General features: G+C 44.4%; 1 protein-coding gene across 2 annotated transcripts in view; it reads left to right on the forward strand.

Annotated features, from left to right (window-relative positions):
• Positions 1–14,627, forward strand: part of BICD2 (BICD cargo adaptor 2) — a gene marked incomplete at both ends in the record, with an annotated part of 82,993 nt that extends 68,366 nt beyond the window's left edge. The window contains 3 exons of one of the 2 annotated variants that reach the window (XM_084269419.1): positions 1,060–1,211; positions 11,079–11,289; positions 14,540–14,627. In XM_084269419.1, coding sequence (XP_084125545.1) covers positions 1,060–1,211; positions 11,079–11,289; positions 14,540–14,545 — 369 coding nt within the window. Of the gene's footprint in view, positions 1–1,059; positions 1,212–11,078; positions 11,386–14,539 lie in introns of those variants that run through there. The other variant, XM_084269418.1, reaches the window with a different exon arrangement.
• Between the last annotated feature and the right edge of the window lie 12,366 nt (positions 14,628–26,993).

The raw sequence follows: 26,993 nt of genomic DNA on the forward strand, positions 1-26,993 counted from the left end.
GTCAGGGAATTAGGCCATGCACACAGGAGAATTTATCATGGAGGTCGTGCTCCCATACCCTCAACTTGGTGGGCTGTTGTTGCTGCTGTTAGTTCGATCCAAGGCTGAAGCAGGTTGTTTCACCAGAGGTACACAGCTGTCCTACAGTCAAGCTGAGCACTGAGGCTTTAACTGACTCTTGCTTTTCTCATGAAGCTTTTTAAGGTTAAAGTAGCTTCAATCCTTCTGCCTGTCTGAATTATATCAGATTATATTTAATGTAAGACACCTAAAATGAGAAGGTAAATCTTATTTTCTACTTGAAATGATTCTAGTAGTTACCTGTAAAGTTACTATTCTGTGCATTCTTCTCTCTCAAATTGCAAAATAGACAAAAGGTTTCCAAAATGAGGATGTGATATAAAAACATAGTTGAAATAACAGGGGTGATAGGTAAAATCAGGTTTGGGGGATTGGGCCGTGCCATGTGATACACAGCAGCAGTGCAACAGGTAGGAAATAACTGCCGTTAGGACACCAGGTGACATGCTTCATTGTCTCCTCTAAATTAAAGTAATACAAATTGAAGCTGTCTTTTTAAAAAGTTTTGTTTAAGATCTATATGCATACTTTCAGGTTTGGGGGCTGTTTTGCACAGGTTATTAAAGGTGATCCAAAATGGAAGATAGGCAAAACACTGTAAGGGTAGAGAACTGTGCCGGTGCTTCTTGAATGCATTTAAATACCGTGATAGGCAATAGACTGCTTTGCTCTTTGTGTTAAGTATGAAAAGTTTAATTTCTTTCAGTAGTTGAAGTCACATGCCACTAAATGCATGTTCTCTAACTACCTAGATGTCCCTCTGTGGTGAACAGGAGCAGGGGACCCGTAGGGCTGATCTGCCACCAGTGGTCACACATGAAATTTTATTTAATCTGTACCAGAAAAGTTGACCAGAAGTTTAACATTCTGGTACAAAGTAAATGTTTTCTGTGAATAGTGACTAGAGGTCTCTTAGCCATCCACTTAGTGAAGAGTTTTGTTAATGAGTACGTTTCTGTTCTTCTTGGCAAACAATAGACTGCAGAGGTAGCCCTCGCCAACCTAAAAAGCAAGTATGAGAATGAGAAAGCGATGGTTACGGAGACCATGATGAAGCTGCGGAATGAGCTGAAGGCTTTGAAAGAAGATGCTGCTACCTTCTCTTCCCTGAGAGCAATGTTTGCTACAAGGTGAGTAACCGAAGAGCTCTGCCAAAAATGTCATTCCTTGGGGGTGTGAACATTCTGCTCACCCACCCGTGCAGAGTGGGGGCATAGGAGTCGTGCTCCCAGCTTGTGGCTTCGTGTTTGGGATACGTCCCAGTCATAGAATCATAGGGGTCGGAAGGGACCTCGAGAGATCATCGGATCCAACCCCTCTGCCAAAGCAGCTCCCTAGGACATATCACTCAGATAGGTGTCCAGGCGGGTCTTGAATATCTCCAGTGAAGGAGACTCCACCACCTCCCTGGGCAGCCTGTCCCAGGGCTCTGTCACCCTCACTGTGTAAAAAGTTCTTCCGCATGTTGGTGCGGAACTTCCTGTGCTGCAAGTTGCAGCCATTGCCCCTTGTCCTGTCTCCACAGACCACTGAAAAGGGGCTGGCCATTTCCCCCTGCATCCCATGCTTCAGATATTGATAAACATTAATAAATCCATGAGGAAAACACCAGGGTTCTAGTATGGTGCTACAAACGAAGAAGTTTTTGTGTCAGTATTTAATTTGTGAGATGAAGCCCGTAAACTCTGAGGAGGAAATGACACATAATGCAAAACGAGCCTTTATTGCACAGGGAAGATGTGGCTCTGCTTGACATGTAATGATCCAGAGAAAAGTAAAGCTGTTGCAATTCCTGATTATTCTTAGGTTGTCCATCCTGCAGTTGGTGTCTCTGTCATGTTGTTCACCTCTGTTAGCTGGCTTGGGTTGCGTGTCTTTGGAACTTGCTTCTGTTTCTTAGTTGTGCTTGTGGTGTTGACAAAGACAAAATACCTGCTGAGGTCGCAGTGGGAGTGATAAATGCTGTTTCAGTCTGCGTGTTGCTTCTAGTTAGTGTTACTCTCTCTTATTTTTTTTTTTTAAGGGGGTTCTTTTAATGAATCTTGAAGCAACAGCATCACGTTACAAAATCCAGATCTGCTTCACATCTTGGGAACGTTCAGTTGGCTCATTTGCAGAGATGATCCTAGAAAACGGGCAGAGAATGAAGTTTACCTAGAAGTTGTCAGACCCAGCTTGGTGGGGTTCACAGGGACACCCCGGCAATGTTCGTGTCCCATCCGTTGCTTAGCAGAGGTGGTGAAAAAGATTGTAAAGGATGTTGTCTGATGTCCCCTAGATACTTTTTAAGCGAACTCAAGGGGGTGGGAGAATCTGTACACCCTGCAGTCTGCTTCATTCTCTGCCTTCTCTTGATACTTTAAAAAACAACAAAACAAACCCCCAAAACCCAGAAAAGGTTTTCTTCCTGTCATTGCTGAGTTGTACCATGGAAAGGAATCCCAAGGGTGCTCCTGTGAATTCCTGCGGCTTTTCTGTAGCTCTTCTGTGGGGGTGGCTCTGCAGCAGCTCTCGAGTTGCTTGAGTGATCTTGGGCCGCCTGCTGCTCCAGACATTCTCAGCAGTATCTGTGAATGTGGGTAAGCATGGAAAGGAGAAATGGATCCCGAGGAATGCTGAAGGTTGAATTCTGGCAGCTCCTTGTGCTGGGGAAAGGAATGCTCTGTGCAGCCCGGATTTGTCCTACTTTCCTGTCTCTCTTTTCTAGAGTGTAATTAATATGCAGAAATTGCAATCTCTTTGTTAGTTGCAGACCAGCTTGAAGCTGACAGGAAAGAGAAAAGGCAGACTGTTAACTTTCAGTTGTTTTCCCTAAATGTAAATTGCTAGCTTTCTAAATCACATCTAACTGCAGAATGTTTTGGTGCCTCGTCTCAGAGTGAGTGAATGGGTAAACTGGTTTGGAGAGGAAGGATCATCAGAGAAATGTCAGAGGGGTGGTTCTCTCCCAGCAGTGTCCAGGTATCAATCTTTTCCTTTAACTGGGAAGAGAGTAACAAGGATTCTTTGGCATGGGGAAATTGGAAGTAGACCAAAAGCTTTTCTGAAAGCAGCAAACTTAAGAGCTGTGTCCTGGAGCTCACAGGGGAGCCATGGTTGATCAGTGATCTGTTTGGGGATGCACAAGACTCCCTTAGTCTAAACAAACAGATCCGATTCCTGAACTTAGAGTTTACTTAGTAACTGTACCAAAAAAAGGGCTGAGAGCAAAGGAGGACTCAAAGCTGGGATGGAGTAAATGGAGACGTGGTCCTGTGTGTGCTGGGTTCTGACTGCTGCGTGGCAGATAAGCATCTAGCCCAAGACAGTGGCGGTTGCAGAGAGCATGAAAATGCTGTGCTGTCCCAGTGTGCCCAGTGTTTCAGATGCCACAGTAGCTATCAAGACCTACTAGTGCAGGTAGGGTGCTGTTACACCTTCACCCGCAGATATCCGGCCAGAGAAGATGGGTAGCATGGGGCTTGCAGAGTCCTTTCCTCTGTCAGTGGCTGTTTCATCAAAGTCCCTGTTTCAGGTAAGGTGGGTTTGGAAAGGGTGTTTCTGGGTGCTTCGATGAAGATAACAAAAAACTGTGTTAAAGTCTGACGTGTAGGTGTGTTTCATGTACCTGAATCTTCACCATCACAACCAACCTACTAATGGGAGCACCTCTTGGCAGTGCTCAGGAGTCCTGCTTCTTCTCTGGCCAGGAGGTTTGTATCAGCAGGGACTAAGAGTGGATGTTTGGGCCTTAACCCCACCATGTTGTGTTCAAGTGTGCTATGGGGCACACCGCTGCGTGCAGATCTGTTTTCCACAGGGAGCCACCCATTCTGTAGAACGTGAGAGAGTTGTAACAATATAGAAAAGTTGAGGGCTAGGCATGAATATAGTAACTGACCTAATTTCCTTTTTAAAGTAGGTTAATCCCACTAATTTGACAATACTACCAGCTATTTTTAATAAGTAAGGAAAATGCAGTAAGACCTCAGCCTGGAGACAAAGGGGAGGGCTTACAATACAGCAATTCACAGTTTCCATCACTGAGGGACTGGTGCAGCGCTCTAAACAGCACTGCATGCCCCAAATTAAGCTGTTGTCCAAAGGAATATGCATAAATATATATGTGTGTAATGTACTACAGACATATGTGCAATAACTGTCCTGTTAGGCCCAGGTTTTCTTAATCCACATGCAGATCCCTGTTGTGTGTACAGACGGACTGGAAGCCAGATTGAATTCTGCCCTGTAGAGCTGGAAATGGAATTTATCTGCTTAATTAGACTGTAATGGCTATTTATGTATCACTGTAGCACAATGAAACGTTCTGATGTTTTGTGAGTAAACTGCCTTCACCAGAAAAACAAAAGATGCAGTCACTCTTCCATTTGAAATACAAAAAGCAGCTGAACATCTCTCTTCATTTTCCTTTTGCAATTACTTTTGCACTTGTTAACAGGCAGCTTGGGTGCTGCCAAATGTAAATAAATGAGGAGTGATGATGACGCAGCAAATGTTAATTAGGCTTCAGCTCTATTTAGCTTTATTACAAGTTCTGAAGTGGTACTTCTCTCTCTTTACACCTACCTTCTGGCTCCTGTACTTTACCTGCTGTCTGGAGCAACATTTGAAAGAATACCTACAAAATCCATGACTGCTTACTGTTTTGAGGGAGCTGTGAATGTATTTACTTGGGAATTTAAAACAGAATAGCTTGCATTCTCATGGTGAGACTGACCATTGTGAGAAACACAGTTGCTTTTGCAGTGCACTTGCAACATTGAGGTAGGGTACTATTTGGGGTGGGTGTCTTCTTTGTTGTGAAGAAAAAATCCTTGCAAATTGGTTGAAGAAAATACGGCTTCCCCCAAGCCACTCATGTTAGAATTTTTTTTAATTTAGACAGTATAAACAAATAACTAAGATGTAGTGATAGGGCAAGGGGCAGTGGTTTGAAACTAGAGCAGGGGAGGTTTAGATCAGACATGAGGAAGAAGTTCTTCACTCTGATGCTGATGAGACCCTGGCACAGGTTGCCCAGAGAGGTGGTGGAGGTCCCACCCCTGGAGACATTCAGTGTCAGGCATGATGAGCAACCTGATCTAGTGAAAGATGTCCCTGCTCACTGCAGGGGGGTTGGACTTGATGGCCTTTAAAAGTCTACTCCAACCTAATGCAGTCTGGGATTCTGTGACACTGTAATCCCTTCTCTGGAAGCACTTCCCACGCGACACGTCATGGGCAAACTCTCTCAGAGGATGGAGGAGAGCAGGCTGAAACCAGCCAGGGTGGCTCCTCACAGGTTTACTTGCTTAGGGTCAGGCAACAAAACCAAACAATTAAATGAAGTTGTGTTTGTCCTCGTAAACTCTGACAAACCTAAACTGGCTCTGAGAAGTGGCCTAAGATGTATCTTTGCTCCTCTGGTAAGACACAGCTTTCTCAACTTTAATGCTCATGTATTTTCAGTTTCTTTTTTGGAGTCTGAGGACAAGTAAGAGGACAGACATGTCCCACCCCTCTGAAATAAAGCTAGAACGGTAATTAAGAAATCACAAAGAAACAGGTGACTTTGAAAAGCAGAGAACAAACTTGCCTAGATGTAAGTAATAGCTATCCCCATGTTCAGTGCTTCATAAACTGTAAATAAAAGGAGAGACAAACTGCAACAAGTCAGCCAGGGGACAAGTGACAAGTGTTAGAACACAGTGGAAAGACATGGCGTGTAACCTGAGATTGCAGCTACAAGATAGTGCTTGTGATAAAGAAACAAAGCCCTGATTACACACAAGAAACCAGCAGCTAGCTGTTGTTCATTAATGGAGAAGAGGTTTCAAAGGAATACGTATGTCAGCTCAGAATCATACAAGCTCTGTCTGTTTTCCAAGTATCCGGAGCATTTGGGAAAATACTCTTGTGTTCATGGACATCAAAGGCCTTCAGAATATAAAGGAGTTTAACTTCATGCAGGGAACAGTGCAGTCCTTACAGGACTGAGAAATGTAGCTAAAGGGTTTTCATGCTGGGCTCCACACAGTGGGAGTATTCAGCTTCTCTGAAAATGCCCCACAGGATAAATGCTCAGAGGAGCCAAGCACAGAGTCAGGACTTTGAAAATTCTTTGAACGGGAGTCACAGGCAGGAGTAGCAGCGTTTGCCTCCTATTCTCGGTGCTACAGCTAGAGGTGGTGAATGATGCCTGGAGAGAAAAACGTCTGGGCTGCCCACATCCACATGAAAGTAGCACACAGGCATTGCACTCTCCTACCAGCGTGCTGCAAAAGGGCAGGCATGAGGTCTTGGTTATGATGCTGTTTACAGCACTGATGGGCCAGCTCTAAACTGAATGAGCCTGGCAATAGAAATGCCTACTACAAGTAATACCGGATACATTGAGGCTCAGCTTTGGTGAAGGTGCCCCTTGTAGGCAGGCCACAGGCCTGGGTTGTGGCAGTCTGTGCTCTTCTCCCAGGTGTTTCTGGAAGTAGCTGTGTCTGTGCCACCAACTCCCGTGTGCCTGGGTGCTTTGTGCAAATGCCTGCTGTTAAGGAGAGTAAAACACAAGAGGTGTTCCTGTGATATAGCGGTGCTGCCGTAGAAATACTCAGAGTGAAGACAATACCAGCTCTTGTTACATAGGGTCTCTGGCTTTTTGGTTTTATTCAAAATGGAAGGTGATTTACTATAAAATACCTTGTGTGGGTGACCACTGCACCAGCAGCTATTTGTACCTGTAGCGTTTTAGATAGGTGAGTCTTGGTTTCATTTGGCAACTAACAGTAATTGCCAGTGTTTGTGGTCTCTGAAACAGACCTGCACAGCTTCAGTGGTGTAGGGTAGAGAGGGATGGAGAAGGTTCAGATTAGATCCTCCAGCCCCTGCCACCTTCCTTCAGTGAAGATCTGTGAAAAACATCCTGCCCATGCAATAGCTTTACAATTACTTCTAATTTAGTGGTGTAAGATTGTTAATTTCAGCCTTTAAATATTAAAAAGCTTTCTTTTGAATTCAAGGAGGAGGAAATCTGCTGTAAGTTCATGATCTCTCCTTGAAAGTTTTCAGGGGTGGAAATTTAGAACTGTACTGTCCAGCGATGTGAGGCTGATTGTCCCTCTTGGTGCAGGGATGATTCTTCCCGGATGCTTCAAACTACAGGAGAGATCTGTGGACTGATTAGTCCTGGGGAGGATGAGGAGGCCCTGACACAGGTTTCCCGCAGAAGTTGTGGCTGTCCCTGGCAGTGTTTGAGGCCAGGTTGGATAGGGCTTTGGGCAACATGATCTGGTGGAGGATGTCCCCACCCATGGCACTTGGGGGGGGGGGGGGGGGGGCTTTGATGGCCTTTCTCACCCACACCAATCTGGGGCTCTGTGATTTGGTTTTATGGTATGTAAACCTCAATCCAATGTGAGCTCCTTCAGAGGAGACCAGCTCAGGTTGGGTTAGGTAATAATCATGGTCTGGTTTCTGAAGACATGGCTGTTTGCTGCTGCTAGCCACTAGTAATATCCTTCTCTGTTCTTCCTCTCAAAAATGCCTGTTGTGCACAGCCTGGCTCTGGATGTTACCCGTGGTGCTGAGGAGCACGGCTCTGCAGAACATCACGGGTTCATCTGCCTTTGGCACACCACACCAAGCGATGGCCACCTTGTCAGAGGGATCCAGGAGCTTTATTACTGCCATAACCTTCTTCCCTGTGTCACTCTGCAGATGGGCTGGTTTTCACCAGGGATTGGGATCTGGGGAGAAGGTGTTAAAATTTGGTCTGTAACTTTAATTTCTAATAAAAAGATCCAGTTTGAAATAACAGGGCTAATACAGCTCTCACAGCTCATTTACATCTCCTGCTGCTCTGCTAATATGTTTCCCAGGTTTTAGTAAAGCTGAAAAATTGTCATTTTAATCCTCTGTGTTTTAATATCTTGTGTAGGTTGACAGTTTCATCTCTTGAGATAGAAGTTAAAGGAGGTGGTGTCTCTCTGAAGAGGCCTCCTTCAGTCACATCTGTCCGGGAAGTTGTTATGTGGTCCTTCAATTGACTGCAGAGGAGGGGGGAGTATAATTATACCCAGGCACATTTGGTTACATCAATGTTTACTTTTTCCCAGAACAGATCTTGACTCAGTAGTGAATTTAGCTATAAACATCATGAAATGTAGTACATCCTAGACCTTGTATTTGTATTTTAGTCATATTTAGTTAGGCTTTTCAATAATTTGGCTTCAGATAGCATTTTAGAGCATGTTGTGTTACTCTTCAGAAATAATCATTGTAAGTGTTGAACATATTTCCTTTGTATAGATGTTTTAGCTGATCATGTTTTCTAAAATCTAGTTGATGTTTCCTTAAGCTCCCTTTTTTGCTGCTGTTAATTACCAGTGATAAGAAAAATAGGCAACATCAAAGCCTTGTGTTCCCTCTCCCCTGAAAGCTGTGAAGGTGTAAATGCATGGCGGGCTCATGCTCATTCCAGATTCTTCAGGAAAGATTAATTATTTTCTTTCAAAGGTGCTTTAAAAACAACAAAGACACTTTCTGTTCTGACCTGCTAATGTTTTTTGCAGAGCACAGTTCCTCTGGGACAGTGAAAGCTGGAGCTGTGCATGTATGTTACTAGTGTTGCTTCCTTCTTGTGGGAAGGGAAGGACAAACTCCCTGCAGAGAGTTGGGGCAAGCTGATTTAGGCCTGTGAAATGGGGAACGCCCTGTCATTTCCAGGGACAGTCACTTAATGCCTTAACTCTCTGCTAACAGAAGGCTTGGTGAGATAGTGATCTGCTACCACAACTTTTTGGAGTCAACACCACAGCTTTGATTATCTCGACTCCCCTGCTGATGACTTCACTGCCTTGCAGACTGACCAGCGTTTGTTGGTGTTACCAGCCTTCAGGCTTGGCACAACACAATGCCAGGAATCTTCAAAGAGGAGGATAAAGGGACATTGGCAAGACCTTGTGCAAGTCCCTAGGCTGCTTCACTGCAGTAGTTTTGTTTGCTTTTCATCATCCCTGTCTTTCCTAGATGGGATGGTGGGGTGGGAAGAAGTCCTGCCCCTCCTACCTTGGCTGGCTTTGGTTAGCACTTCTCTGGTGGAAGTCAAGTGAGTAGACAGACTTCAGCAGTCCTGATGTGGCTTTGCTGAGCTCAGAATTTTGGGGCTGAATTAGCATCCTGTTATGTACAAAAAAAAAAAAAAAAGAATACGTTTTGCTTCACAAGAAGGGAGCTGGGAAGGGGGGCTCGGGGGAAACAGTCACTGTGCCCAGATCTTTTGGCAGGGTAATACCTGAGAATGAAACAAGGGTGGTGGAGGCAGGTCACCCCAGTGCCAGACCATGTTTTGCTGCTGCAGTTGTGTGATGTTGCTGGGGTATTTGGTAAGGCTTTCTGTTCCCTGTGAACAGTCTCAGAGCTTTGGAGGAACCAGGTTTGAGGCATGGTTGGAAAAGAAGGCAGAAAGGAAACCTGGGATACAGCCAGACTTGGCTTTTCATTTCAGATGTCACGAGTATGTGTGGACACGGGAGGGAAGCCTGTAGCCCCCCAGCCTCCCAGCAGTGGGTTCCTTATCCCCCAGGGAAGACAACATGTGTGACTGCGCAGAGCAGAGGGCATGGTCCAGTGCTGCTGTGGGCTACTCCTCCCTTAGCTGGGCCCTCGGGTTGGAGCTGGCACTGCTGCCCATGAGAGGGGAGGAGGGTTATGCCAACTCAAAACCCTCTGCTGTGCTCAGCTACACTGCAGTCATGGCTCAGATGGGTTTTATGTGGGTTTTTCTGGGTTAATCTCCATGCATATTCAAAAATAAAATTCTATTTTTTTCCCTTTTCCTCTTCCCAAGTAAATATAATTAGGAAGCCTAACCCTGCTATCTGAAGTTAGGAGAGCAGAATTTGGGACTTTATAGTATGAGCACAGCTGACAAATCTGCATGTGAATACAGTTTGTGTTCTGTGCTAGGTTTTTCCAGTCTGCTTTACATGACTTCATGATGATAAATATCCCGTAAAGGCACAGGGACTTTTCCATGTTGCTGTTCAAAGGAACTTCTCTGCTGTATTTCTTGCTTTTATGAAGAAGTTGTATTTTACAGATGTGGTGGTTGTAAATTCCAGCTGGTACCTATGAATATTTATTTTTCTACCCATATACATAATTGGTCTTCTCTGTGCAGTAAATATGCATCTACTTGTAAAGATGTTAATTTCTTTAATTGTTCAAGATGCACTATGCAAGTTAAGTAGCTTCCAAGCCCAGTGAGGATGACTGTAGATGGCAACAGCTTGCAGGCATTCATACACCCTCCCCTGCAGTGTTACCAGTACACTCAGCTCCTTTGTTTAAGTGTTTAAAAATTAATGTTGATAGTGAAACAGTTACACAAATACCACTTGCTGTAGGGAAAACAGTAACAAAATACTATAGAATTTTTACAGTGGGAATTGGTGTAGGTTAAGGTAGAATCCTGAAAGATGCTTATTTCTAATGGTGCTGTTCATTTGTTGTTTGGGCTCCATGTGTGAAGCAGTAAACTATGAAGTTCAGGTGTTCATCAAGTGGCATTTATATAGCAATGGTTGTTTTGCAGCCCGATGTCTGTCCCTGCTCCCTCCATCCCTTCCCAGCATCAGGCTTAGAGCCATTGTGGTCTCTCTATAAGTACAGGCAGAAGTCATTTGACTGCGCTGTGTCTACTCACTGTGAAAGGAACTCTTCCTAATCTTTAGACACAAGTACTTTGATATCTGAGTCTGTAGTTTAATTAACTGAGGGTGCTTATATTGTACTGCTTAATTATACTGCACCTGGAATGGTGGGAATGTGTCCTGAGTGTGGGATTGTAAGAACTCTGTGAAAATAATTGTGATTTCCTACAGGTTTGGTTGAAGCTCCTGTTTAAAGGAGCGTGTGTGCGAGCAGCCGCAGGGCTGTCGCTCTGCAGGCGTTAGCCACGCATGAGGGAGTCGTGTGTTGTGGATGGAGACGAGATTGCTAAAGGCTGATGTATTTCATTGCAGATGTGATGAATACGTCACACAGCTGGATGAAATGCAGCGGCAGCTTGCAGCAGCTGAGGATGAGAAGAAGACTCTGAACTCCTTGCTTCGGATGGCTATCCAGCAGAAACTGGCACTCACCCAGCGCCTGGAGCATTTGGAGCTGGACCACGAGCAGTCCAAAAGGGTGCGCACAAAATCTGCTTCCAAAGCCAAGAGCAGTAACCCTACTGTAAGTCACGTTCGGTCCTGCGGAGACAGGCCTGAGGGCTCTGTCCTTAACAACCAGGTTTTTTGTAGTGAGAAATATAAAATCTATTGTGACTAGGGCAGGTGTGTAGAAAAAACATATTATGCATCTTATTTTATGCTGTAACTGTCAGCGTAAATCCCCACTATCTAATGTCGCAGTGAGTTGACTTGTACTAGTATGTTGTTGAACCAGGTAATACAAATTGTATTATGGTGGTCTTAACTGTAACTAATTCGTAAGTATGGGGATGCTGTTAACAAGTTAATAGTGGAAAGGAATTAGCTGTTTCCACAATTAACACGTATGGGGTTTGCTGTTTATGGTAAGTGTTAAGAGTACACACCTGATATAGTATATCTGGTGCTACTCACCGTAGTTTGTATAGCACAAATGTGATCCTTTCTCCAGGGTTGCAGCATACTTCAGTAAATGCTTTCACAGGCAGAAGCGAACAGTAAAACTTCCTTCTTGTTGTGGCTTAATAAGTGGTGAAGAGCAAACATTAAAATTGGACATATGTCTTGAAACTGCAGAGCATTTCAAAACCAGAACCAAAATTTAATTTTCCTATTGTGGCAGATATTAAGAACGTGCTGTCACATCACCACTGACCAAAGTCCTAAAGCTTTTATAGGCTATAAAAGCTAGGAAAAAAACCAACCTCGGTAGGGTACACTATTTACACTCTGCTTCCCTCTCTTTGGAGGGTTAACCAGAAGAAACTTGCACATTAATATAAAAAATATGCAATATTTACCCCATCTGATATGTACCTTAAAATTTTAAGAATTTGGATCCTACCTGGTAGACAGTTCCACTTTTAAGGAGTTATGCTGTGGAAAAGTGTCGTGTCCTGAAAGGATCTTTGTGGTCTCATGTTGCTCCTTGCAAGCATAATGCTTTGGAAAGAATCTGTTTTATATATTACTGTAGCCACACAACATTAATGTGTAGAATTAATGTGACTATGGTCTAGTATTGTCAGTCACAAAAGAGTTTTTCTCAGCTTTCAGTATTAACCTAAATAGGATAGTATTTCAGAGCTCTGATCACTTTTTTTAAATACACAAAAGATAATTGCATTCTTTATGCAAGCACATATTTCACAGGGCTCTACATTATAGGCACAGGAAATTGAACCAGGTCATTCTGCTAATAATTATTTATGAAGTAGCTTTAGGATACATACTAACCTTTAAAAACAAAACATTGTCTGCTAAGGGGCCTTTTTAGCCACTTAATTACAATAGGTTTGATAATACAAAAGTGTACTTCATAATTGGTGCCTGGATAAGAGGAAAAAGATTGAAAATGTTGCTTCTAAAATTGTTGAAAATGTGTGGAGCACGAGAAGGCACACTCTTTCCTTTGAACCAAACTTTTCAAGTGCCTAGCCTCAAACTTTTATTTTAATGTAAAGCCCTGTTCATTTTGTACTCTTTTCAAATAATTTTGTATGCCTATAGTATTACTAAAAGCAACACAAGGCTGCACAGTTGTCTGCTTGATAGTGATGTTTTATAAAGCCATTCTGATATTCCTGGTGTGGTACTGCCTCATCTCACTACCATTTCTCGTAGCTGATGAGCAGCTTGCTTCCTGTGCATTGCCACTCTGCCTATAAGTAGTCAGGAGATCTCACAGTACTAACAGAAGGTAATAAGGAGCACAGCTTGTTTGCCCGGGGAGGGGAAACTATCTGGGATTTTGGCTTCCCAGTTATTAGAGGGGGGGTGGGGGGGAAGACTTTGGGAGGGTGGGAGGTGGGGAAAGCAGCCTAAATTCATACAGTGTGAGGAACCAAGCGGAGCTGTGGCACCTCGCTGCGAAGCCGGGAGCCCTCAGAAAGCCACAGGCTGGTGGCGGGGCTGCGCTCACCAGTACTGAGAGGAGAGAAAAATCCCCAAGTGACTTAAGCCCGAGACGTGGCTCAAACATCACTGCTGGAGAAGTTTAACCAAGTAGCAATTCTGCTTTAGAAACTAAGGGCCTGTGCATCTATTATTACTTTTTTTTAGAAAACACTGAATTCTCCTGAATTTGAGCTTTAATATTGCTAAACAGCAGGCTTGAAATTTTAGAAGCGAGACATCTTCTAACAGTTTTCAATCCTGCTTTCTCTTCTTTGCTGCACAATCTTCCAAAAGGCCTTTATTCTTCTCATTCCTGCATTAAGTGTAATTTAAAAGTACTTTGTAAAACCAGGCATTTGAGTGCTAACTTTCTTTGCTCCCATAGAAACAGTTCTTCAATTTCGCTTCCGCTGTGGTTAGGGAGCTTTAATAGTTTTCACTGCTCTGTGTTTCTGATGGCAGTGTTTTTGCAAAATACTAATGGCAAAAAGGTAAATTGGAGAAAACAATTGAATGCATGTTAGGTTTTTTTCAAATTAACTGGAACTTTCTTTAGAGATTTCGTCGTTACCAGGCGGTGACTATTACTAGCAGTCTTGGCTCATGCTTTCAGTTCCAAGTATGAACAGCTTGCTATTAGCCCAGTAGTCTCAGTAGTCGTTTCCATCTCCATTCATTTCTGTGGATCTTTCAAAAAAACCCCAAAACGATAAAAAAAGCCAAGAAACCTGACTGATCCCTGAGCTTTATCAGGGTTGCAGATTAACTTCTTTTGGCACCCGTTATAAAAAGAAATGAGGAATGGTGGGAAGGTGACTTGATCCTGCTGGTTGTGGTTTTAGATAATACTTCAGACTGAATCTTGTCATTCTTCATTAACAATTTCTTGAAATTGTACGTTTGCTGGAGGTTTGTCATGTCACTTTGAATGGGTTGGGATAAAGCATGGAAAATTCCTTAAGCCGTCGCCTACCTCTGCAAGCGGGCTCTCCTGACTGGTACTCCCTGCACTGGCCTGCATGATACACTGACCTGCATGTTCCTGGAGAATCTAAAGCTTCACTGAAAACGTTTCTTGCACATGTATTGCTGTTACCTTGTGCTCGAACAGCAAAGCTTTATTCAGTACTTGTAAGAAACCTTCTTTCTGCAAAGCTATTGCTCCCAGGCTGAACCCGTGAAGCGTCGTTTCATCGGCGTGGAAAGCACCCGCGAGCTGTAACGGCTGCTCCTACCCCAGACATCTAACAGACACCCTCAACCAACTAACCTGCTTTTGCAGCGCATCGTTTTAAGTTTTCAGTTCTTTAATTGAGAAATAAACATTGATTAATATATTTTTTTTTTCTAATGCTATTTTATTTTCCATTTTCCAGCTGTAGAGTAGTCCCTGGAGAAGGCCTTTCCAACAGTGCAACAGCATTTCTTAGCCTCTCTCACTGTGGTTAAAAGTGGTAGCCCGTTGCACAAAGAATGGAAACCACTGTCCTGATCCTAATTTTTGAAAACACCTTTTCCTATATACTACCTGAAACTTTCCTTTTCTGTCCGAAGCTATAAAACAAACAAGCTTTACCTGTAAGTGCTGCTGCAGTAAGAAAACTTACAAGTGCTGAAGAAACCTACTTCAATTGTAATGATCACCGTATTAGTTCACGATCTACTAGAAATGTTCAGATGGGGGAACTTCTTATTTCGTTGCAGTTGCTCATTTTTTTTTAATCTGATTGTTAAACTTGTGCACTTTTGATATTTTCATATTTTTCTTTAGCTTCTTGAATTCCTTATGTAGAAGAGTTTATATAAATGCAGTGGTTTGCGCTCATAGTCTCTCTCCAATTTGGACTTGTGATTTTTTGAATTCTACAACAGCATGTGGCAGAGATTATTTTTTTTTCCTGGAGCTCTAGATTGTGATTAGAAAAGAGTTTCAGAAAAAAAACAAACCCAGGAGCTCTGCTAAACTGTGCTGTGCTTCAGCAGCTTTTTTACTATTATGAAATGTTAAGCTTTATGTTTAAATTACTGATTTTTTTTTTCTTTTTTAAACTGCCATATTCATTAAGAAATCCAGGGTATTCAAATTCTGGGGTTTTTTTCATATTGTATTATTATTCTTAGGAATAGTTCAATGTAACAAGAAGAAAACTTGACTTTGCTCTGGTTAAAACAGTAATAGGCACTTGAAAAATATTAAATAAGTAGTATTACCTATAAATTCCAGAATTCCTGGGTTTTAGGAAGTTGAGGTATTATTGATTAACAGAATTTTATACAACTATACCAGTGAAATTCCAAATTGGAATTGTTTTGTTACTTTTTCATTTTATTGTGCCAAATTATGGTACATTTAGAAAGAAAAATTCTAAAGTTGTCAATGATAGGGTGTTATGTATCAGCGCCTTTCTGTCATTAATTATTGCCAGTAGTGCCTTTAATAATTTTAAGGGAGACTCTTCGGATAGCTTAGTCTAAGTCCTGTAACTTAGAAGTGGAGTGGCTGTTTGGAATTCAGTAAAGACGTGGAGCAATAAGTGCAAAGTGAACTCCCCTTTCGCACATTTTTAATGGGTAGTCTTACTATAGAGATTATATATTCAAGGAATTGTAAAAAATTCTGTTAGTCAATGATATTTCATCATGCAAATCCTTGCAAATTCAGGGGTATAGAGAAAAAAATAAACAAAAACAAAACAAGAAAAGCAAAACAAAACAAAAACCTAAACAAACCCGAATACGCTTTGGGAACCAAATGGACTCATGGTGAATAAATGAGCGAGACTTATTAACACGTTTGTGGTAACAGTACAGGGGACATATCAGGAATATTGATGTTACGTTAGCTTTGTATGGTGGTGGATGCAGTTAACCATAGTATTGTTTGCAAATGTGAACAACAAGACATTGGTATCTTCTCGTGCATGTTGTATCTAATCATTGTAATTCCAGGAAACAGAAACAGAAGAGCGTCAACAAGCTGTACCTGTGTCTCTGCTGTTTGTTGAGGCTCATGTGGATGATTAAATTGGTACTTGTTGGGGGGGAGCCTTCCCACTCCTCAAAAAAAGTACAAATTGAAGTAATACTGATGGTGGGGAAAAGATTTCTGTTTGCTGGAAGGAAAAAAAAAAAAGAAGCATTATTATTCCTAGATGTGGGGACTTATATTTCCATCTTCTGTTACAGTATTGATTCATAAGAAATATTGTTGCATTTAAAATTACTACATTTGTATGTGGGTATTTATTTGAAATGATGTCGAAGTACTGTATTATGTTCTATGTGCATTACCTTTTAGTGGTGGATTGGTCTCCATGTAATGTCATATGCATGTATTCTTGCCAAGTAACCTTTACACAGACTGGGGGGTGGGGGGGCTTAAAGAGAAATGCAGAAACTTCTTTAAAGTATAATTGTTAATTGGATAACCTTAGGAGGCATAGAGGGCAAAGCATTACTTCCAAATTAATAAAGAAGTGTTTAATGTAGGAAAGCAATCTGCCTGCGTAAAGGTAGTCACATTGGCAGTATCAATAAAAGATAAAAAGAATCATGTTTTCTGCTTGATGTTTTGGGGGGTTAATTAGTCTTCCTGAGCTGTTCCAAGTGTGGGTCTTAATATTCATTTTTATCTGAGAGAGGCTGAAAACTTAGGACTTAAGTTTGCTGCAGAACCAGAAAATTAAGCTATTTGTGCTCATGTTTGGGGAGCACTGACAGCTGTGCTGTCCCATGAGATATTCCCATGTTTTAGCTTTGACCAGACTGGTTTCAGCTGTTGGGTCAAAGAGCTGTGCAAACTCCTGTCCTGGTGTGGGAAACAGAGGGTAGATCTAGTGCTTTTGGTGGCAGTGGTGCCAGGTCTTCCTGAAATTACATTTTAGTTTCTCATATACTCTCCAAGGTGTGTCGAGGTGGTGTTTGTCTGGGAGAATTAACAAATACACTCACAGAAGCCCCAGGAGGTGTGTACTTAAAGCCAGAGGGGGAGGCTGAGGCTTGCCCCATCAGTACAAGGATATTCTGGGGTCAATGAGTTGATACTGTCCCCTAGAAATATTAAATATGGTTTTATTCTACAGTTGAACAACTCTCCTGTCCCCAGGCAGGATTTCTGGAACTATTTTGCTTATCGCTTCTATACCTGGCAGCATTACACTACCCAGTCAATGTATAATGGAACTGGAGAGCAACAGGACTGTTCTTGGGCACTGAAACACTTGGGGAGTTGTGCGCAGTAGCCCAGCAGAGCGTCTTTGCGAGGGGATTTGCCCTGATGGATAGTTCTGTGTTTGCTGTAATGGCAGCAGGGTGTGCTGGAGGATAAAGGCTTTATGGCTACATACACGTGCAAATGATGGGTGAGCAAGAACAGACCTGTTGAAATAGAGAACTATGTGAGTCAAAAATGCTTCGGTAAGAGAGTAAGAGGAGACTATTTAGCTGAAAAGCTGTTGTAGTGAATGGCCATTAATTAAACATGAATTACATTGAGTCTCTTCTGTGTAGAAAAAATGCAGTGCCTGGAGGGAATGTCACCGATGCAGAGTTGGGAGGGTGGGTCACCAGCTGCATTCCAGGCTGCAGATGTTGCTGTATTTAGTCTCTGAGAAAGGAATCTGCCAGCTAATGCATCGCTCCCCCTTGCCATGGAGCTGGTAATTCGGGGGTGATCGTTTCTGCCTTATAAGTAAGGCTTGAAGACTCATGCTAGCCATAAAGTTCCCCATGGACCGAGCTTTGTGGGATGAAGGTGAAGAAAATTAAGCCATAGGTGATTTTTGGAAGTCCCACTGGGATGAGGTTCTGAGATACTGTGGTTCTGTGAGATGTTAAAACTCAGCTATGTGGTATTTATGGAAGTTACGGTTTCGAAAAACATATCTTTGCCTTCTTTTGTTTTTTAAAGGCTGATGATGAGGATTGAAGTACAGGACCAGGAAAAGGTATATTTCCACCTGAGGACTTAGCAGAAACAATGGAAAACTATAAATGCCACTTCTGTGAGCTCTAAACGAAGCAAAGTGGCCGGTTCATGTGATTGTTTCATGTATTGTGTTGTAAGTTTATATATAAAAACTTGACACAAGCATTCCTTAGTGATTGCTGGGAAAAACAGTGTTCTGAGCAGTGTTCGTACTCCTCAGAAGATGACTTCACCCTGTTTCTCTCTCTTCTTCCACGACAGCCCGTGTGCTTGCCCAGTGAAGGAGAGGCATCGCTGCTTCTTGGTGCAGAGGCACATTCCCATGAGAAGGGAGCTGTCACAGCTGCGGAGGGAACGTTCTTCCCTTGGTCGCTGAGTGTGGTATCACCAAGGTAGCCCAAGACTTGATCTGCATACACTGAATCTGCTTCAGCCAGCCTTACCTCTCCAACCCTGTGGCTTTGAGACATGCTGCTCTTAACTAAGTCAGCAGATTTGATGGTAATTGTCAAGCAAAGTGGTTGTTAAATGGCTTAGATGCAGTAAGTACATTTAGCCCCCCCCCCCTCACAACCAACAAGAGTTGGATCCGGTTCTAGATGCCAAAGCAGACTATTTCTGAAGTAAAGATATAACGTACCAAGTGGGAGCAGTGAAATGAAAGCTGATTGTTCTGATCATGTTGGAGAAAACCTGAGAGGCAGTTAAAATTTACTTAAAACTTAATCTATACTAATATTTAATGAGGACAATATATGTCATGTACAACTTGCTGATAAAGGCTACATAGAGAAGCAAACCTTGAGTTAGCTACGTAGAGGGGGCTGAATTTTAACTGGGCTGAGGTGAGTTACATGTGTGCACACCCAGACTTCCACCAGCGTGGCAGGGAGAGAGCTGGTGACAGAGCTTCAGGGACTTTATGGGCAGAACTTGCCACTGCTCACTGTGGGGTTTTGCCAAGTCAGACCCTGGGTTAGGAGGACACCCTGTGAAGGCCAGAGAAGCACCTGCACAATTCTTTATGGAGCAAGAATTTCAAACAACTTTATAATTTTAAAATATCTATTTTACTTTTAAAATGTCAGCTGGACATTTGAGTTGTGACTGTCCTGTGCTAAAATATTGTAATGGGTTTCACAGGCAGGAGAAACTTTAAAACTGATCCTTCACTATCATAATATCTGTGATCTCTCTAGAACTACAGACGAGTAGTGTTTTAAAAACTGCATTCTTGCCAGCGCTTGCAGCATTTTTTATCTTTTCTGAAATGGATGATTTCTGCTTTTTGGACAGGAATCAAACATTTCCCCCCTCTGTTTCTGGTGATAAGACTGCTCCTAGCTCAGGTTTGTATCCTATTTCCAAATTGCATTGAGTAGATGTTCAGGCAGCTTCTACTCATCCGAAATATTACTCAGCTTATTGCCCCATGTCTTCTGCCCTGGAACTCAAATGGATACAGCTGAGTCTTTATGATGAGATAAAAGAGTATTTGACCCAGCAGCAGAACATTCGCTTCCTGATATGGCCACATGAACAATGAGCCTTTATTAAGCCAATTATCAAAGTCTTAGAGACTGAGCATTAATATCTCCCTGCTCAGAAGACTGAGATCTCTGTCGGGTTGAGGACTGCTGAGCCCAAGCTACTGACAGCTCTGGCAGGAGGTTTATGAAGCATAGTCATACCTGGATCTAAAGAACAGCCTGAAGTCCTTGTGCCTTGATAGGACAGGTAAAGTCTTTTCAGACATAATCATGAGGTTACTTAGCAGCAGCTCTCAAAACCAAGATTGGGTTTGTAAGAGCAAGTTCCCTGTAGCTTTACACTTCCCCATAGGCACAGAATTTGTAGCTATCGCCAGCATGTGCCTGCTTCCCATGCTTTGGGTGCCAGTGTTTTTTGCTGGTGCAAACACAGAGTCAAACAGCAGAAAGCTCCAACGTGCCCCGGACAGGACAGCCATTGCCCAGGAACCTGCCCGCAGGGTTGTGGCTGCAGATACTGCTGGTTAGTTGAGCACTGGTGGTTGCTCACCACTCCAGCCTGATGTGCCTGAGTTGTGCTGTGTTTCACATCTGTTGGTGGACGTTGGTGTCTGTGCTTTCCTGACTCTGGATCATTTAATCTGAGTAACAAATGGGATTCAGAGTAGTGTGCGAAGCAGTCGGCATATCTGAAGATGCTGTCATGGAGGACGAAGCAGCTGCCCAACTGAGCTGAAGTAGCACATCTCCCTATGCTTGAAGAACTGAGTCAAAAGAAAACTGACCGCACTGTGCCACTGCTGCGAAGTGTCAGACTGAGCTCCCTGCCTTTCATCTCTTCTCCCTGCTGACGTAGTCTGTGGCCTTCAGACCTGACACCTTCATATGCTCGCTGTGACCAGAGTGCTGCTCCTTTGCAGGTTCTTATCCTGCTGTTGGTTTGCACAAGCTGCCATGCAGCCCCAGGGTGCTGGTTTTGGTCTTTGCTGACATTAGGAACCATCTGGAATTAGAATGAATCCAGTTTTCATGCACCATGTAATTAGTTTTTCAGTTTTAGTTGCAGAAACAAAGCCATCTCACTCTTTCAGATGTTCTGGCTGTTCTGCAGGTCACTCTGCTGTGGCCAACACCTTCTGTTGCGCTGCTGACAATTCATCAGAGATGGTGACACCTTTGAGATGTCTCCAAATTGCAACTTCCCGTAGGCTGCCAATGACACTATAGGCCTGACTTTGCACCACTGATGGTGGTTTGTAGGGTTTGTGGTTTTCTGAAGTTACTGCTTTTCGGTGTGATACTGGAGTGGTAGAGAAAGGGAAATGGGTTCCATCTTTGACTTTCACCTTTCTTCCTTTGTGCTACGTGGATGAGAGCCTGGGTGTTGTTTTTTCTTGAAATAACACAGCTTTTGTGCTTGAAGGTTTACTTTCTGATAAAATATTTGCTGAAAGCTTTCTCAGCCTTTAATTAGAGCAATGAGGGTGTGGAATATCTGAGAGCACCTCTAAGAGCTGCTATGCAGAGGCCACTGTATTTTTCCTTGACTCGGTAAAATGTGCAGGTGGGCTCGTGGTGATGTTCACAACCCCACTAAGTTACCAACAGCCCAGAGCAGAACTGGGATTGCAGCCCAAAAATGGGCTGTCTACAGAGCTCAGGACTCTTGAGAAACCTGCCAGAACATCTGCAAACAAAGGGGCCACAAATAGATCTTCTTCCCTCTCTGCGTTGTTTGTAGGGAGCAAAATTACTGTTGATGCTTCTTCCATTCCTCTGAAGGTCAGTATTCACCAGCATCGTGTTTCATAAGTGATGTTACTTGCATGGAGGTAGAACACTGATCCAGTCCCAAATACCTAATGGTAGAAAACCTGATGTGTTTCTGTAGAGGTGAGGAGAAAGTGAAGTGGCAGGAGGAGAAAAAGCATGAGGCAGGCTGAGAAAAACAAAACCCAAACCTGCAGAAAAAGACCCAACAAAAAAGAGAGGGGTGGTTGGTGGCAGCCAACACTGCTTCACTAAGCACAGGTCTTGGTGGCCTTCTACAGTGGCAGTACAGCACTGGTGGATAAGGGAAGAACAACCAGTGTCATCTACCTGGACTTGTGCAAAGCACTTGACACTGTCCCACACGACATCCTTGTCTCTAAATTGGAGAGATGTGGATTTGACAGATGAACCACTCTGTGGGTAAAGAATTGGATGGACAGTTGTGCTCAGAGTTGTGGACAACAGCTCAATGTCCAGGTGGGGGTCAGTGATGGGTGGCATTCCTCAGGGGTCGGTACTGGGACAGGAGCTATCTAACATCTTTGTCAGAGATGTGCACAGTGGGATTGAGTGCACCCTCAGCGAATTTGCTGATGACACCAAGCTGTGAGGTGTGGTTGACACACTGGAGGGAAGGGATGCCATCAGGAGGGACAGGCTGGACAGGCTGGAGAGGTGAGACTGGGCAAACCACATGGAGTTCAACAATTCCAAGTGCAAAGTCCTGCACATGAGTCAGGGAAGCCCCAAGCACAACAGGCTAGGTGGAGAATGTACGGAGAGCAGCCCTGAGGAGAAGGACTTTGAGGGCAGGAGGGGGAGGTGTTGGAGGATGAGGAGCTCAGCATGACCTAGCAACATGCACTTGCAGCCCAGAAAGCCAACTGTGTTCTGGGCTACATCCCCAGCAGTGTGACCAGCAGGTCTGGGAGGGGATTCTGTCCCTCTGCTCTGGGGAGACTCCCCTTCAGTGCTACATCCAGCTTGGGGGATCCCCAGGACAAGAAGGACATGGAGCTGTTGGAGTAAGTCTAGAAGAAGCCATGGAAATGATTGAGGGCTGCAGCACCTCTGCTCTGGAGACAGGCTGGGAGAGTTGGGATGGTTCAGCCTGGAGAACAGAAGGCTCCAAGGAGACCTCTGAGCCCCTTCTAGTCCCTCCAGGGTCTCCAGGACAGCTGGGGAGAGACTGGACAAGGGGAATGGCTGTCAGCTGCAGGAGGGCAGATGGAGAGGAGCTGGGAGGCAGAAATCCTCGGAGAGAGTGGGGAGGCCCTGGCACAGGGTGCCCAGAGAAGTTGTGTCTGCCCCAGTATCCCTGGCAGTGTTCAAGGCCAGGTTGGATGGGGTGTTGGGCACCCTGGGCAGCTGGAGGGTGTCCCTGCCCATGGCAGGGGTGGCACTGAGGGGTTCCAAGGGCCCTTCCAACACAGATTGTTCTGTGATGATCCTATGAAACTTGTGATTCTGTATGAAAGAGGCAGCAAGTCAAAAATGGCAGCAGTGGATTAGGAGGAACTGTTGAGTAACTTGGAGCAGCTGGATCAGCCCCGGGCAGGAATTGTTTGGCATAAAGCCTAGGAACAACTCAATTCAAAAAAAGCAGCTGGCAATTTAGTGTAGTCTGGTAGTACAGGCTGCATAGTGTGCATTGCTCCATCGGAAAGGGATCAGCTGGCGCATTCATTAGCCATGAGGGGCCAGGAAGAGCACATGAGACTACAAAAAGGAGCAGCACAAGAAAACGAGGAGTATCTGTGGGAGCAGAGTATATTCCTGGCATATTTGAACACTTGTGTGTGCGGTTTCAGAATGCCTCATGCAAGTCTTCTGGATTGCAGCTGCCTTCTTTCTTCAAGCTTCAGTTTTTGGAATGATTTCCTATCAAAGTATATCAAGATATTTCTTCTAATTAATATCTGAGTCAATATAAATGCAGCTATACTTACACCAATGCTAATGTCAAGTGTAAGCAGATACACTCACCCTCAGCTTAGGCTGCTTTTAAATGTGGTTTTAACTAGATTAGTTTCTATATTCTAGTGAGAGAACGGTTTGCTGTCCCAGCTGCCCATGGAAAGCTACCAGGTAAGTCAGTGTCTTCCACAGCTACAACAGCCCAAATGCTGGGATACCTTACCTCAGTGATGGACACGGCCCTGGGAGGGCTGGGGGACCTCTGGAATTTATGGAGAGAGTCATGGGAAGAAACAGAGAGGTGAGAAAGCCAGTTGGTGCAGGACAGGTCTGCAGGGGAGCAGCCACAAGATGGGTATGGGAAATGTGGCTGTTGGTTTGTCCCCTGAGTGTTTTAGAGCTTAATGGTCACAGGTGTGATATCACTGTGATAACCACGGAGTGTCCAGCTTTCCTTACTCATTTAGAGCCTGCATCTCTGCAACATCCTCACTGAAGTCCATCCTTTCACCTGCCCTTGGTGTGCACAGCTAAAACATGTAAGTGCAGGTGCTGTTGTAAGTCTGTTGTGGTGGTGTGTTTACAGGAAGAGGTGTCAGGGTTTGTGTGATCACAGACTACGAGGGCTGCTGACTCCAAACACAGCTACTCACGTCTTACACTGGGCAGTGTAAGACAAGGGCCTAGAGTGGAGGCAGGAGTGCAAGTCCTTGCGAGGTGGGATACCTGCCCCTGGAAGACCTCACACGAGTGCCTGTTCTTTGACCTTACAGGCTGTGGGGTTTACTCTTGATACCCCGCAAATCAAGGCATGCATTTGGATCTGCTAGTACAAACATTACACAGCACGGCTGGAGGATCCAGCTGATGTGCAGGTGCCTATTGAATCACATTCTTTACAAGTCTGGCCACCAGACTTTTTCTCTTCTACGTGGCATTTGTGCTGGAATTGCCAAATTTCCAGTTCAGCCCCCTCAGGCTGTTAATTACCGAACTGCGAGATGTCTGGGGCTGCTCGCTCTCTTTCATCTCAGCTCTGTCAAATAAGGTTGACTGCGGTTTAAGAGAAGGGAGGAGGCCAGAATGGGAGATAAATTTTGTTTCTATCTTTCCAAGAACTTTTTTCCAGGTATCAGGATATAGAAACAAAAACCAACCCAAACACCGACACCCCCCCAGAAGACCCAGTGCCAATTCGGCGCCAGCGGCTGGTTTTGAGATCTTGCCTACAGAGCTTCCAAGTGTTTTAAAAGGCGAAAGCCATGAGTAAGTTCACTGAAGCTCACTGGGAAAAGACGGGATGCCCTGGTAATTCTTTCCTTCTCTCTGGCTTTTGGCAGCCCTGTGAAGGGTTGCTTCATCCCTGTTAACTCTTTGCCTCCGGGTTATGGTTCTGTTCCCGCAATGAGCACTTGTAAAAGCTTGGGATCCCACTCCCGGCTCGGCACGGCGTGTGTCTGTTCAAAACTGAACGGTAAAAAATGTCAAAGGGAAACTCTGGCTTAGCTTGAACACGCAGAGGGATCGCTGGCAACCCGGAGCTGGGCGTTGGAGCAGTTCTGCCAGACAAACAGGAGATGGCAGGACAAGGCCGAGCGGCCCATCAGCACGGGCCTTGGCCGGCTGCACAGGAAACACGAGCGGAGGGAAGGCTGTCACGTTTCTTCCACGCTGAAAGATCTGACTTTTGCCTGAAGAATTCTTCCTCTGCTTCCCTGCCCTGCTGCTGCCTCGCTCAAGCTTTGCCAGTGTTCCCCGTGGCTTTTCGCAGCTCATCTTGAACGTGTTTCCCGCTCTCCTGACGTGTCGCTGGCTTGGCAGGTTTGGAGCATCAGGCTCTAGGAACAGTTACCATCGCTGCAACCGATTACCCCAGGAATCACGTGGCAGACAATAAATGGAACCATGAGCTCAAAGACATTTTTCTACTTTTTTTTCTTTCTTTTTTTTTTTTTTTTTCTGGATCCTTCTGGTAACTCAGCTTGGTTCCCCAGCCTCTGCCATTCATCAGTATGCCACGTATCAACTCTTCTGGGCTCACGCTGGTCCTGCTGTGACCAGGAACCTGCCCTGCCTGCTAGCTTTAATGCCTGTAGGAACGGGTTGTGGGCCAGCAAAGGCCAAGTTTCCGGCTGCACGTTAGGCCCCCAGGCTGATGGAGTGGTGGTCAGGCAGCCAGGGCTCAGCCTGCATCTCACGCTGTGCCTGTCCTTATCCAGAGTCGGAGAGCACCGCTTCAAAACAGCACGGCCAGGAGTCCATCATGGTGAGTGCAGGAGTTCTGGGTGGGGTGCACAGCAGTACTGTGAGTATTGCCAGCCCAGCACTTACCAGCCACACCAGTTTGTGCAGGGCCTTTGTGAAAGGTAAGAACGAGGCAAGCACTGTGGAGGGGCGTGCAGCAGACATCATGTCCCAGTGCACAGAGAGGAACAAAGCTAAAATTACTGAAATAAATCATAAATCTCACTATCTATTAGATAGGTGGCCACACATGCATGGCAGACAGAGGATTTCATAGATGCTGTGTTGTGCTTTTGGGCTCTCTTCCTTGTCATGCCCTCACTGTTTGGGTTATCACACTGGTTGTAGAAGCTGGAGAACCAGGAATCTGCTTTTGCTTTGCAACTGATCAGGAAAAGATTTAGAGCTGATGGGAGAAGTATGTTTGGCTTCCTGCCACCCCCAGCTACTTTTTGTTAAGGAGCAATAGTGAATTCCTGCATCTCTTGTTTCCTCATTGGTTGCTTCTTGCTCTTTCTGTCCTCACTTGTGGCCCTTTGGGAAAGATATATCTGTCAGCTCAGGGCTCTGCTGCGCCCCGAGTCCCTCAGAGACAGCGTACCCTTGCTTAGGGAATGTCATGTGCTTCAGTGTCTTGGTTGCGTGTCCAATTTACTCAGCCTTTAACAGCAATTTCCTTACGGATCTTTCCCCCTTTTTTCCACAACTGCAGGAATATCCAGTGTCTGGTCTCAATGCAATTAACTAATCTGAAAAGTTATGAAGAAGGCTGTGTCTAGCTGACCGCTCTCTTCTGCGCTGGACTCGAACTCACAGCGTACCTTATTGGTTACTATCACTCTTCACAAAGGAGAAGCAATGCCACAGGTACTTTTACCACCAGGTAAGAAGAACACCCAGTGCCAAGCAGAGTGTCTCTATTGTAAAACTGAATGAAAACCTGGACATTAGTGGGGAGCATTGAAGAATTGAAGGCAAGAGTGTCTTCCCTGAAGTATTGAGGGGGTGGAACTTAGCTACTGAGTCATGGGAAGATGTGGGTGTCCATAGAGACAAAGGCAAAAATTGACCCAATAATGTTTCAGGGTTACTTGATAAACACACAGAAGGGACATCAGTTTACTGGCCTGCACTAACACTGCCACCTTTTCCTTCTCCAGCGGTTCAGTCTTCACAGAGGTGGAGTCGTCCTCTCTTTTGCAGAAAGATCTTTTCTGGATGCTGGTGGAGAAAATTCAGAAATAGGTTAGCCATTAATAAGGGGGGGGGGGGGGGGGGGGAGAACAAAGCTGAACAAATTGAGGTGCAGGTGACTGAATGCTAAGTACTGAAATGAAAAGCCTCGTTTCATCAGCTTATGAAGGTTTGCTGCCTAGGGCTAATTCAGAAACTACAGTCACTAATTCTGGTGGCATACCTGCTAAATCTGGTGTCATTTCCTAACAGGACCAGAGGTAGTAAATAATTCAATTAATGAAT

Source organism: Gallinula chloropus, assembly GCF_964237585.1.
Source record: "Gallinula chloropus genome assembly, chromosome: 12".
Lineage (NCBI taxonomy): Eukaryota > Metazoa > Chordata > Aves > Gruiformes > Rallidae > Gallinula > Gallinula chloropus.